Source organism: Dendrobates tinctorius, unplaced genomic scaffold (genome assembly GCF_039654945.1).
Source record: "Dendrobates tinctorius isolate UK_male_01 unplaced genomic scaffold, ASM3965494v1 ptg000561l, whole genome shotgun sequence".
NCBI lineage: Eukaryota > Metazoa > Chordata > Amphibia > Anura > Dendrobatidae > Dendrobates > Dendrobates tinctorius.
In genome coordinates, this window is record NW_027362219.1 from 529,379 (window position 1) to 544,046 (window position 14,668).

Genomic DNA, 14,668 nt, shown 5'->3' on the forward strand with positions numbered 1-14,668 from the left:
GCCATGAGATCCACATCCTGAGTCTCCCAACGATGACAAATCTGCTGAAAGACTTCAGGATGAAGAGACCACTCTCCCGAGGCAATGCCTTGGCGACTAAGAAAATCTGCCACCCAATTTTCTACGCCCGGGATGTGGATTGCTGAGATGGGCGAGTGGTTGGTCTCGGCTCAATGGAGGCAGTTGATATACGCTACAGCCGTGGCATTGTCCGATTGGATCCTGATGGGGTGACCTGCGAGGAGATGGTGGAAACTCCATAGAGCTAATCTGATCGCTCGTATCTCTAAAATGTTGGTGGGGAGACGTGACTCTCGGGTTGACCAACGACACTGTGGTGACGAAAGACCGCACCCCAGCCGAGAAGACTTGCGTCGGTGGTTACTACCAACCATCTTACTGGGAGAAAAGACCTCCCTTGATTCATGAGATCCACATCCTCCACCACCTGAGGGTTTGCCTGACCAGCAGGGACAGAAGGATCTGACGGTCCAAGGGAGAATGGGTTCTTGTCCCAAGCTAACGGCAACTAACAGCAACTAACAGCAATGTGTGTTGTAAGGGATGGAGATGGAACTGTGCAAATGGAATTGCTTCCATCGCAGCCACCATCTTTCCGAGAACACTCATGCTGAAATGAAATGAGAAACTGGTCGGGAAAGAGTCCGCGCTGCCTGTTGTAAGGCTTGGGTCTTTTCTGGAGGGAGAATGACCAACCCATGGGAAGTGGCCAAGATCATTCCTAAAAAGGAAATCTGCTGTGCCGGTTTTGGGAAAGACTTTTCAAAGTTTATCTTCCACCCCAGGCGAGAAAGTGTATTTACTGTTATTTCAACAGATTCCTCGCAGGCTGAAAGGGACGGACCCTTGATGAGCAGGTCATCCAGATACGGTAACACCACTACTACCCGAAAGTGGAAAATAGCCATGACAGCCACCATGACTTTGGTAAAGACCCTGGGGGCGGTGGCGAGTCTGAAGGGCAAGGCAACGATCTGGAAGTGTTCCTCGTGAATTGCAAAACGCAGGAATTTCTGGTGGGACGGGCAGATCGGAATGTGAAGGTAAGCGTCCTTCATGTCGATGGATGCTAGGAACTCTCCTTTTCCCATGGAAGCGACAACTGATTGGAGAGATTCCATTCGGAATCGTCGTACCTTGACAAACTGATTTAACAGTTTGAGATCCAGAATGGGTCGCATCGTCCCATCCTTCTTTGGAACCACAAAAAGGTTTGAATAAAATCCTCTGAACCTTTCGTGATGAGGGACCGGAATGATGACTCCGTCCTTTAGCAGAGCCTGAATGGCCCGAAGGAAGGCTCTTGGTTTTTTTCTTGGGGGGGGGGGGAGAGGAAAATTCTCTCTTGTATCCGGGGGACACCACCTCCCTGACCCACTTGTCGTGGACGACCACGAGCCAGGTGTCACTGAAGGAAAGTAGGTGACCGCCTACTTTGTCGGTGTCCGCCGGATACCGCAACAAGTCATTGGGTAGATCTATGAGATCTGGCTCCCCTAGATACAGAAGCCTTAGGCCTGGGTTTCCAAGAGCGGTTAGGTCTGCATGAGACCTGGGAGCCTCTGTCTCTGCGCAGGGAGCGACCTGATCCGGAAGAGAAGGTAGAGGAGGACCAACCAGAATTGTTGCGAAAAGATCGAAAACACGTCGGCTGTTGGTTGCGAAATGTTGAGGAAAGAATTTACTTTTTCACCCCGGTAGTATCAGAAATGAACTGGTCCAGTTTCGTTCCAAAAAGACGACCCGTTTAAAAGGGGAGAGAAGTCGACACTTTTAGATGTGGCATCCGCCCGCCAGTCGCGGAGCCATAGGGGTCTTCTAAAGGAGATCGCATTAGCGGCAGTTTGAGCAGCGCAATTGGCAGCATCAAAAGAAGCATCCACTACAAAGTCCGCTGTGTGAATTATCTGCCTGGCGACAGTGGTTGCCTCCAGAGGAAGATTGGTGCCCTGAAAGAAAGTAATCAAGACTTTTGCCCAAGCAGCCATTGCCTTCGTGACCCAAATTTCTGCGAAAGATGGAAAAAGCGCTGCTCCTGAAGCTTCAAAAACTGAACAGGCAAGGTAGTCAATTTGACGATCGGAGGGGTTTCTGACTGAGGAACACTCAGAACAGGATAGGAGCGTTTTAGAAGCAAGACACTATACAGGAGGGTCCACCGGAGGGGACTGTAACCAATCCTTCACTAGGTCTGGATCAAAAGGGTATTTAGCCTGAATAGACTTTTGCCCTGTGAACCGCTTATGTGGCCGATCCCTATGTTTCTGGACAATTTCCTTAAACTCCGGATGGCTGGTAAATAACCTGCGCACACGCTTTGTTTTCTTAAATGAGATAGGGAGTGCTGGAGCGGGAATATTTTCCTCATCCAACTTCAGAATCCTGTTGACTGATTCTATAAGAGAATCAAGCGACTCTTGATCAGTTGGGGGATTCTGAGGGGCTGACGTGTCAGATTCGAATTCAGAGTTGTGCTCGCTGTGAACCTCAGGAGAGGGAGAGTGAGAGACAGGAGTCGCAGATGCTGAGGTGCGATCGTGACTAGGGGACGCGTCACGGGTCCGCTTTCTAGAGACCTAACCATCCCTTGAACGAGTATGGCCCCTGCTGGTGGACTGTTCCCGGCCGACGCCAGAGCCCTCCTCGGGAGGTAAGGACGCTTTCTGACTTACAGTCCTCCCGGAGGGAGAATGTAGCCTGGGTCAGAGACTCCACCGACTGTGACAGGGACGCAGCCCACTCAGGGGTACTAAACGCAGGAGGCCTGTCAGCAGCGGCGGCGAGGGGCGTTTGAGCGCAGGCCGGGTTGCAGTCCGTGCATAACAGATTAGTCTGGGCACTGGGCAAGGCAGTCTTGCAAGTGGTACACATGGTAAAAAACAGTGTGCTTCTTAGCAGCTCGTTTAGCCTCCTTAGATTGAGACATAGCGCTTCTGAAAGTGTTAACGGCAAAGTCTGTCTGAAGCTGCAAGGAACGTGCCGGGAAGGGGTTAAGCTTTAATCTGAGGGCAGATGCAGCTTACCCACGGTCCTGTGCCGTGTCCCCCGGGAGGAAAGCGGTGGCCCTGTGAGGTGCCAGGAGGAGGGGGTAGCGCTATTCAAATTGCGGCCTAGTAGGTCGGAAAAGTCGGGGACTAATTTTTTCCCACCCGCAGTAAGCGCCGATAGCAGGGGGGGCTGCGATGGGGTGCCGGTGCACCGCCGCTGACGCTAAGTCAGCGCTTCTCCCGGGGACCAGGACCCGACCCGACCCCATACCTCTACTCCAGTGCTCAGGCAGGCTGCGCTGTCCGAGGCCATCCCTGCAGGTCTTCTCATAATCCTGGGCTGATGTAGCAGAGCTGGAGGAGTTCTTAAAGGGGTATGCTCAATCGATCCTCCCTATGGCAGGGGGATGGAAAGCTATGGGGCTGATTCAGGGCATTCGGAAGCGCTGTTCCAGTCCTCTCCATTGCACTCCATGCGCTTGCCCTCGTATCCGTGGATTACCAGGACCGTAAGTATCATTGACAGAGGAATCAACCCCAATCGTCACAGGAAAGTCTACGGGGAGGTATACTCCGCGTGCTTGCCTGTTGTTGGTTCGGGGGAGAGCGGGCCGTAGAAAGGAACAGGTGCCCCCTTCACTCCGTTAATTAAAAAAATAAAAATTTACAGAAAAATCAAAAATAAAATAATGGTGGGGTCTGAAACCAGACACAAGTGCCTCCTACAGACACTAAGCAAGAACTGGAGAAATCTCATCCAGCGAGAGGGTGTATACTGCAGGGGAGGAGTTACCTTTTTTCTCTGGTTTACTTAGTGTCCTCCTAGTGGCCAGCAGCATAACACCCACTGTCTCTGTGTCCCCCAATGAGGCGTAGGAGAAATCTCCGTTGCGTTTTTAAGTCCAGAATCAAATCTGTTTTGATTTGAAAATAAAAAGCTGCTTTAAGCCTTCACCAAACAGGCATCAACTGTTTGGCATCAAAAGGGAAACAACTCTATTCCCTAGTAGTGATCACTGTCTAACAACTTGTGCAAAGGATCAGATCACACTCGAACCAATGCTATTGTATGGGGCTGCACACGTCAGATTGTTTCCTCGTCTGATCAGAGTTCGTAGCATAATTAACTCCATTCTCTCAGATGAGATAAAATATGGTGGTGTGACCCTAGCATAAGCCTAAGGGCTCATACTCACATGCGAGAAACTCAGACGAGTCTGGCGCGTCAATACCCGTCACTGCCGCCGGCACTCGGATCGGAGCGTTCAGCTGCATGTATTTCTAGATTCGTTCGAGTTTCTCGCATCACACACGGTAGCGTGATTCCGGCCTAAATGTGTGTATGTATAGTCACTGCAAAATTGACGTTTAATCTTGGTGGCCTTGTACCTGGACTAGCCCGGGAGCGCCGCCACCCATCTCTGCACTTCACTAGTATGACGCCCACAGTGCTGCAATTGACAAACCAGTATGTGCAGGGAGGAGGAAGAGGAAAAAGTCGTCCCTCTCATTCAAACTTCAATTTTGCAGTGAATATATATATATATATATATATATATATATATATATATATATATATATATATATATATATATATATATATATATATATACACACACACACACATTTATAAAGAATACATCATTACAAACATTCTTAGGAGGTTTATATGGCACTTATTGCATATATTCATATAGCCAAGATTACAGCCTGCCACCTCGAATGAATGAATGAATCGGGGGCAGAGCTGAGGAAAAGGCCTTCAGACCACACAGCTCTGCCCACGATGCACCGAACATCTTACTTGCATAATACTTTGAACACTTTTTGTGAAATGTAGACCAAAGGTACAAGCTTCCCTACATAGAGATGCGTTACTTTGTAACATCATTTTGCCCTGACATACTCCCTTGAAATACAGGGACATTATTGGGCTCCTATAGAGTTAATTTAACCCCTTCACATTGTACTTCAATGATGGTGGTAAATTTAGGTCAGTATTTTTTGCTTATGAAAATATTGGAAATTTATTGATTTAAAATTAAAAGTTTTAATGTCTTTACTCTTAAACCAGTGAGTTTAGCTAAAAAAAACAAGAGTGCAATAGGGTCTTCTAATATATCCAAGATTAATGTATGTCCTGAGGAAGGCTTCGATGTGACTGAAACGCGTTGACAATAAACCATCAGACTATATCCAAGTGTGGAAATCATTCTTCCAGCATGCGCAGATCACTGCCATTTCTCTGGCAATCATAAACCAGATAGTTACATAATAACTTATTTGTATAGTTTAACATTTCTCATATGTTTAGTTTGTCTGTTTTGTTTTTCAAATGTACTATTATTTTATTAGGATGTTACAAGGCTTAAAATTTAGCAGCAATTTTTCAAGGAAATTTACAAAACTTGTGTTTGAGCCTTTTTTTTTTTTACGGACTTTGAAGAACCTAAATAATGTAAATTTCCCCCCCCCCCAAAAAAAAAAAGTGATACAATTTTTAAAACCGCACCCCTGAAAGTACTCAGAACTGCTGTTCGCTACTTTGTGAACCTTTCAGGCGCTTCCCAGGAATTAACACATTGTAATGAAATGAAAAATGAACAATTTTTCCAGTAACATGTTGCCAATATCCTTATAAGCCACCACAGCTGACAGACCAAGATGGCCATTACTTGGCGTTGGATTGCCATGGAAACCATTAGAAAAAGCCCTTTCCTTCTGTTATCCATCTACATGCCAGTGCTGCCATTGTCGGCAGCATATAGAGGGGTAAATGGCCATTATCAGTGTCCACCCATATTGTGGCTGATGCAGTAGGATATCTGCTGTAATATACAGCTGACATTCACCTATTCACTTGTTGACCGATACTATTTTCTTATTTTTCAGGTAAGTAAAATGGTCAATTGGGCGTCCACTAAGGGGCTGTTGAAGGTCATGATGCAGGGTTTGGCAGAAAATAGCAACATCCCAGACGTGCCACATGTCAGACACCGCTGCACACGGCCTAAATTGAAGTCGGTAGGGCAAAGTCACATGCTATTAGTCTCATGTTCCTGCTACAGCTGTCACATGTGGTGAGATGTCATCTCATGAGGCTTGGGTTATAGAGACCGGCAGACTGAAGCACCACTCTACCTTTTTTTTTTATTGCAGAACTGGGTTGGTGCTACTAATTTAAGTTCCCCGCCCCAAGTCTTATATTTACTGGCCGCCAGCTACATCTTTTATCTGCGCCTCTCTGGTTGGTGTCCAGCAGTTTGTGACCTGCTGGATCGCTTTCGTGTTTGCTGGATGAACTGGAAGTCATTACCCAATGTAAGTCAATGAGAGCCAGAGCAAGAATCTCAAGGAGTTACACAAGATTGCGGCATGGGACGGAGCGGCAACGGGAACAGTTGAAGATGGTGGCTTTCAAGTATAATACTAGGGGCAGGGATCTTAGATTAGTGGCACCACTCGAGTTCTGAAATAAAATAATCTCTGGAGTGGTGCTTTAACATTCAAGGGAGCGCTGAAGCACCCAATTTGTTTTAATTTTGTACACTGTTGTTCACTTGCGTCTTTCCGCCAATTGCCTCAAACTTTTTTAGAATCCACAATAGTTGTATTAAAATGGTAATTGCCATTTACCAAAACTTTATCAGAGGAAGGAGTTTTTTTTAATATAGATCTTAAACTTGTTTTTTAGCTTGAGATGAATATTATCTTTTTCAGGTGACTTTGCAGTCTTGCTTCAAAATGGAGTCCAGATGAGAAAAATCTTATTTTTCTGCCTGATTTCTGCATTGCTCTCATATCTGGGTATGGTGACTGGAGCCATCGCCAGCCAGCATTCAAGTTATGTCACTCCCTGGATATTTTCGGCTACGGCTGGAATATTTCTATATGTGGCGCTTGTAGATATGGTAGGTCAACATTACATTGATAATTGTATAATTTGTGGGAATATTACTTACGCTTCCATGTGTCCCAGTTCTCTTCTAGTTTAGTTTTTTGCTTACACTGTGAGCTTTGTCCTTGGCTACTGAACTGAAAGTTGTATAACCAAGGAAAATGCTCGTTCACACACGACAGATTTGTCGCAAATATTGATGTAGCTGTAAATTTGACTTGGGCTATGTCCCCATGTAGCGTAAATGTTTCATTTTTACATTAATTTTGTTGAGGACTAGTGATGAGCGAGTATACTCATTGCTCGGGTGACCTCCGAGTATTTTGGCGTGCTCTGAGATTTATTTTTTGTCGTCTCAGCTGCATGATTTATGGCTGCTGGACTGCCTGAATCCATGTAGGAATTCCCTAACGCACAGGCAATCCACACATGTATTCAGGCTGTCTAGCAGTCGCAAATCATGCGGCTGAGATGACAAAAACTAAGTCTCCGAGTACGGCAAAATACTCGGAGGACACTCGAGCAACGAGTATACTCCTCAGGGAATTACATCATCTTTGCTTGAACTGTTGAACGAAACAGATTTTCTACACTCAAAAAAATGCTGCAAAAAACACCCCCACATTTAGGCTAAGTGAGAACATTGCCTTGTACACATATTTATGCAGAAAGCGCATGGGTTTTTACGAGTCCTATTCAGACAAGGAGAAAAATTGCAGAAGGCTTTGACAAATCTAATGCATGTGAATATAGTGCCCATTTGGTATGCTTCTCTTTAGTTCCTGGATAACATATAAAATCTCTCTTTTTGGTGGCACACCAGTAATCGGCTCACTGATCAGCTGCTGTTTGCTCTGGTGGCAACTGATTGCAAATGTGACCTGAACAGTCCAGCTCCATTCAATGTGTAGCAGATGCTGCTTGTATCCAACATGATCTGATCTGCAGGTCTCGGCAGCAGATGCTACACATGTAACAGAGCTGAACAGCGTTGTATCGGTCAATGTTTGCAATCAGCCACAGCTAATAACAGCTGATCAGTTGGAATGCCGAAAAAACCCACCGATATGATATGATGGACCTTTTGTGATACGTTATTTTGTTGGAAAAATAGGGAGTGTGTGTGAAAAACAGGCATATGTCACAGTAGTGCCAAGAACAAAGCTTACCCATTGGTGAACACATGAATAGTGTTTAGTGCAGGACAGATACATTGGTGGCCAGGGATATAATTTGTAGTACACCATGTGTATATGGAGTTTTAAGTCTTTCAAGTTGACTTCATAGCCACTTTATAATAGAATGAATTATATTGAAGAGGTTGTTTGAAAACATGGATGTTTTGTTCCAATAAGAGCGCCACTCTTTTACATGGGGGGTGTGTGGAATTGCAGCTACAGTTTTGTGCAGAAAAATAGCAGTCTGACATCACTAATGTGTTTAATTACCGTTTTTGGCAGAAAAGGTCATACAACATAGGAAAAAAAAAAATCATGACTAGGTGTAGGCCAGTCATGAGCAGTCATGACGTGCACACTATTAATTGGGGGTAATTTACACTGCTATTTTTTTCACAGCCTATTTCTTTTTCTTCATTTTCAATTTACAAATTGACATTTTGTTAGTTTTCACTTGGAATTGAATGGGCAGTGCTCTCAGTGATGAGCGAGTATACTCGTTGCTCGGGTGACCTCTGAGTATCTTGGCGTGCTCGGAGATTTAGTTTTCGTTGTCTCAGCTACATGATTTGCGACTTGCAGACAGGCTGAATACATGTGAGGAATGCCTGTTTGTTGGAATCACCACATGTATTCAGGCTGTCCAGCAGCCACAAATCATGCAGCTGAGGCGACGAAAACAATCTCCGAGCACGTTAAAATACTCGGGGGACACCCGAGCAACGAGTATACTCGCTCATCACTACTCCCAGTGCCTTCTGTGTTTTTGGAAATACGTGCTACGTGAGGATTAAGCTTTTTCTCAGTTGTTTTAAACACAATATTATTTTGCACATAGCTGTAGATGCTATTTTAGTTTGTGGCTAAGTTGCAACACCAGACATAGCCCATGGACAACACTGGTGTGCTATGTGGAAAACACATACAAGTCCAGACCTTATATGCTGTAGAAGTGTACTATGGGAATTGCCCATGGACACATCTGAAACAGGGCTTATCTGCTGGCTTTGAGGGCTATAGTTCTGGAGAAATATGGGCTTTCATCCTGTGGCACTGTATTTGGTTTTTTCAGAAAAATTCTGTGCAAAATGCTAATTCCCCAAAATAATCAAAATGGGGTCAACTGCTATTTAAAGGGAACCCTGTCACCCCCCCCCAGGGCGTTTTTCAGTTGAAGAGCCACCTTCGGCAGCACTAAGGCTGCATTCTGTGAAGGTTGCTCCTATGTTTGTGACCCCTAGTAATGCAGAAATATTGACTTTTATAAATAGGTCCTCATACCTGTAATGCGTCCCATAGGTATGTTGTGTCCCCCTGTATCAGTTGTCTGCCAGCCGTCCATCATGCCTCTGTCCTGTGTCTGGGCGCCGCCTCCTCCTGTGTAGTATGCCTGTGCTGTGACAACTCTAGCTGCGCCTTCCCACATCCCCCTCCTCCTCGTTCTTTTCCTCTCTTGGCACACAAGCAGGTCACTGGCAGGTCAGCTCGTCAGACGCTGCTGCGTGCTGAGGGAGGAAAAAGAAAGAGGAGGAGGGGGATGGGTGAAGCTGCAGCTAGAGTTGTCACAGCACAGGAATACTACACAGGAGGAGGCGGCGCCCAGGCACCGGACAGGCATGATGGACAGATGGTAGGCAGCTGATACAGGGGGACACACCATACCTATGGGACACATTACAGGTATGAGGAGCCATTTATAAAAGTCCAATATTTCAGCATTACTAGGGGTCAGAAACAGAAGAACCACCTTCACAGAGTGCAGCACTAGTGCTGCTGAAGGTGGCTCCTTAACTGAAAAACGCCCAGGGTGGGTGACAGGTTCCCTTTTACAATATTCTAAATAAACCGCAACAGTCATGTGATTTTATTTAATTTGAATTCAGCTTCCGCAAATGCTGTATCGTAAGACTTCAGACCACTGCCAAGGAACGGACTGCATCCTCCACAGCATTGGTTTCCTGCTTGGATGTGGAATAATGCTGTGCATCGCCCTGTTCCAGGAGTAGATGGAAATGAAGAGACTTTGCTTATTTATCTCCATGACCAATGTTAAGAAGCTATAGTAACCTCATGTGGCGCTTGTGAAGACTAACATACTCCTACATGGGATCAGTGATATCCCCAGAAATGCCAGATCTCTGTTTTACTACAAAAACTTCTGATGTTGTGAAGTCCAAGGACCGACGAAGTGGACTGTGTCAGCACCATGATATCCTCTGGTTTGAGCTTGAGCATGTGAAATTACTGTACAACTGTTTTCTACAGTCTCACTGAGAAACAGCTGCAAGTTACTTTTTACATAAAGTTAGTTTTTATTTTAGATTTGCTTACCTTCTAGTCATCCTGATTTTGACCTCATGTGCACAGCGCAGATTTTTTTTTTTTTATTCCTTTTAACCAGGTTTGCATTTATGGAAGATTAATTTAATAGTTTATAAAACAAACATGATCTAAATTGAGTTTTTAAATCAGTCTTTTTCCCAAAAATGAGGCCATTTTATCAGCAAGCCATTCTTGTCCCGATAAGGACAATGGTCTCTTAATCCATGATGTACACATGACTGCGAGGGTCTAGTCTTCGTTCTGCGCCTGCATGTTGAAATATACTGAAATCTTTGGTATTAATATAAATGGTTATCTATGCGTATCTTTCTGTAAGGTTCACACGACTGTATTTTTGGTCTGAGTGTTGTAAGGGAAAATGGACAGTAAGCTGACAGTGCTCAAGACCAATGTTATTCAGTGGAGCAGTGCAGATGAGCCATTTATTATTTTTCTTCACAGACTGAATCTGTACATTATATAAAAAAAAATAAAATAAATGCAGCACGCACTAGTTCTTTGTGTGTTGGGTGAGATTTGCCCATTGAAATCTATGGGTATGCAAAAAAAAATTCCATACAAAGCCACATAGCAACATCCGAGTTTTACTCAGTTTGCAAATTGTCTCTTCAGAAAGGAAGATGACTAGAACGCTAGTGCCACCTATAGGAAGTAGCGATCCTAAAAGTCAATGTGGAGCCTTGTCACATGACTTAGGATAAAAACCAAACCAGAATCTCAATTTGCAGACACTTATTCAGGTTAGTTATAAACAACTCAATATAAGCTTATCAACTTCATTGTTTAAAATTCTCATCATGGTTCATATTTTTAGTACAGCAAACTAAAGATATAAACAAAAGACGTCCTAAAACCTTATAGCTAAACATCAATGAAATTCACTGACACTTGATCAGGTGCTGCCATTTTTTAAATTTCCAAAAGCCCTCTGCCTCAGAACCACCACAGCCTTTGCTGTCTAATTTATAAATCAAGTATAATCTAGAAAGGATCAGCCCGACACACTTATTCAGATACATGCTTCTCTTTGAAAATTCCTAAATTCCTCACATCACTCAAGTCATAATTAACCACAGGATTCTATTTTTCACATGACCACATGCACCAATTCCAAATATTGCAACATGCCAATCAATATAACTCACACCCGCTAACTCCTTACACAACCCACCTACACACTTCCACACACTGCACGCGTAATCACAGTCACACATAGTATGCCACACAGTTACACATCCACCACATCCTTCCCTCGGGCACACGTCAGTTCTGGTCAGACCTCGTCTCTTCTGAACCTGTTGCACAGGCAAAATATTGTGCAAGGACATCCATACAATATCCCTTTGTCTATTAGACATCCCATGCATTCCCAAATGCTTCCATGCAATCGAAACTTCATTCCCTCTCAACCCAATATTACATTCCACATCATTCTTACGTATTTTCATCACATTCTTAGCCATTCTAAAATCATTCATCGGCACACTCCGTAAATCATGCTTCCTCACAAACTTCTCAATCACCTCATACCAGACCGGACACTGGAAAGCAACAGGCACTCTAGCATCCCTCTTTCTCCAGCATAAGCCATATAACATCCAACCCGCAGAATAACTTGCCATATACGCTCCCTTATTTTCTTTATTCAACAAAATAACAGTTTTGATATACTGAAGCCCCAGAAAAATCTCAATGTTTGGAAAGGCCATGCCACCATGGTGACATGCCTTGAAAAGACTCTCTCTCTTAAGGTTCTCTATTTTACTGCTCCAGAAAAAAGTAAAAACTAACTTTTCCACTCTTTTTATTTTCCTACACGACGTTGGAAAAACTGTTGCAATAAAAAGCAAAATCGGAAGAATTACCACTTTTATGACCAAAATCTTACCACTCAAGGTCAAGTCGCTCGGTCGCCAAAAATTTAACTTGCGTTCTATGTGCAATCCACTCTCCTCCCAGCTCTCCTTACCTTCAAAGTCCTTATTAAATAATACTCCCAGCTAGAGTTGAGCGACTTTGGTTGGATCGGGTTTCATGAAACAAAATTTGTTTCAGATGAAACTGGTCTGACTAGGGCAAAAAGTCAATGGGAAATAAAAGTCGGCATTGAGTGGATGAATGTCATCCGCTCAATGCCGACTTTTATTCCCCATTGACTTGCATTGGGGTCGGGTTTCGGCAGACGAAACTCCGACTTTTTTTGCCCTAGTCGGACTAGTTTCATCTGAAACAAATTGTTTCATGAAACCCGATCCGACCAAAGTCGCTCAACTCTACTCCCAGCACTTTGATAGCACCCTCCTCACACTTTACCCCTTCTATTTTAACCCCATCATCCCCAAAACATTTAAAACTATTTATTCCAATTCACTCAAAAGCCAGACGCACCACAGAAAAACTCCAAAAGCAACTTAACCCTACTCATAAACGCAACACTTTCACTCACAGCCACATCATCCATATATCTAAGAAGTTTCACATGCTTCCCACCACTCTGAGGTACCAACAAACCTCGCATCATTTTATCACGTCTCACCAAGCACAACAAAGGTTCAATCACACATACAAACAAGACAGGGGACATGGGACACCCCTGCCTTACACCAGACTTAATATTCACTTTCTCACTCAACCACCCATTAACAAGAAACTCACTTGACACACAATCATATGAAAACATTATCCCATTCATAAGTTTTTAGGAAATCTTATTCTCTTCAGAACTTTAACCAAAAACACATGTGAGACCCTATCAATTGCTTTCTCAAAATCAGTTGGCAGAACCATACACTTCCGTTTCCTTCCCATGCAGTCTCCAATCAAATCCCTTAATAACAATAAGTTATCACTCATACTTCTACCAGGCACAGCACACACTTGATCCTCATCCACAACTCTACCAATCACCTCACGCATACGATTTGCCAACAATTTGCTACAGATTTTGTAATCTGCATTCAGCAACGTTATAGGTCTCCAATTTTCTGAACACTTTCTCTCACCTTTCTTATACACAAGCACAACCACCCCCTCTTTCATTGCTTCACACAACTTACCACTCTCCCACATATACTTACATATCTCAGTCAAATCAGCACCAAGAAAATCCCACGCCTTCACATAGAATTCTACCGGCAATCCGTCTTTACCTGGTGTCTTATTCTTTTTAGCACTCCTCATCACGTTTTCTACTTCATCCATAATCACGTCCTCATTCAAAATATCACATTCTCCACTATAAAACTTGTTCTCTAACCCATTCATCACTTCTGAAACAAGACCAGAATCAATCCATTTTTTTTATCATATAACTTGCAGTAGAACATATTCACCTCCTTTATCACATTCTCACCTGACACACACAAACCATTCCTATCCAGGACTTTATTCATATCAAACTTTCTCCCATTCATTTTCTTAAAGGGAATCTGTCACCTCAGCATCCTGTAATGCTGTAGATAAGCCCCAGATGTAACCTAAAAGATAAGAAAAACAATTTAGAATATACTCACTGGGGGGGCCACGGTCGGGTGCGGTGGGTGTTGTGGTCTGGCGCCTCCCATCTTTTAGCGATGTTCTCCTTCTGCCGTGGCTCCTGCGCAGGTGTACTTTATCTGCCCTAGTGAGAGCAGAGTAAAGTACTGCAGTGTGCAGGCGCTGAGAAAGGTCAGAGGTCTGGCGCCTGCGTACTGCAGTACTTTATCTGCCCTGTTGAGGGCATAGTAAAGTACGCCTGCGCAGGAGCCACGGCAGGACGTCAGTGCTAGAAGATGGGAGGCGCCGGACCGCAACACCCATCGGACCAGAACCCGGGTGAGTATAATCTAACTCGTTAAGCCCTCGATGTAACCTGAAAGATGAATAACGAGTTAGATTATACTCACCCGGGGTCTGGTCCGATGGGTGTTGCGGTCCGGCGCCTCCCATCTTCTAGCACTGACGTCCTTCTGCCGTGGCTCCTGCGCAGGCGTACTTTACTCTGCCCTCAACAGGGCAGATAAAGTACTGCAGTGCGCAGGCGCCAGACCTCTGACCTTTCCCAGCGCCTGCGCACTGCAGTACTTTACTGTTCTCAATAGGGCAGATAAAGTACACCTGCGCAGGAGCCGCGGCAGAAGGAGGACATCGCTAGAAGATGGGAGGCGCCGGACCGCAACACCCATCGGACCAGACCCCGGGTTAGTATAATCTAACTCGTTATTCATCTTTCAGGTTACATCGAGGGCTTATCTACAGCATTA

The 14,668-nt window shown here is 44.5% G+C and overlaps 1 protein-coding gene across 4 annotated transcripts in view; it reads left to right on the plus strand.

The window, feature by feature from the left end:
* Window positions 1-10,920, plus strand: part of SLC39A5 (solute carrier family 39 member 5) — a 171,966-nt gene extending 161,046 nt beyond the window's left edge. For all 4 annotated transcript variants that reach the window (XM_073565155.1, XM_073565154.1, XM_073565153.1 and 1 more), the window contains exons 11-12: window positions 6,729-6,919; window positions 9,968-10,920. In XM_073565155.1, coding sequence (XP_073421256.1) covers window positions 6,729-6,919; window positions 9,968-10,090 — 314 coding nt within the window. In that variant the 3' untranslated portion in view covers window positions 10,091-10,920. The remainder of the gene's footprint in view (window positions 1-6,728; window positions 6,920-9,967) is intronic.
* The last annotated feature ends 3,748 nt before the right edge of the window (window positions 10,921-14,668 follow it).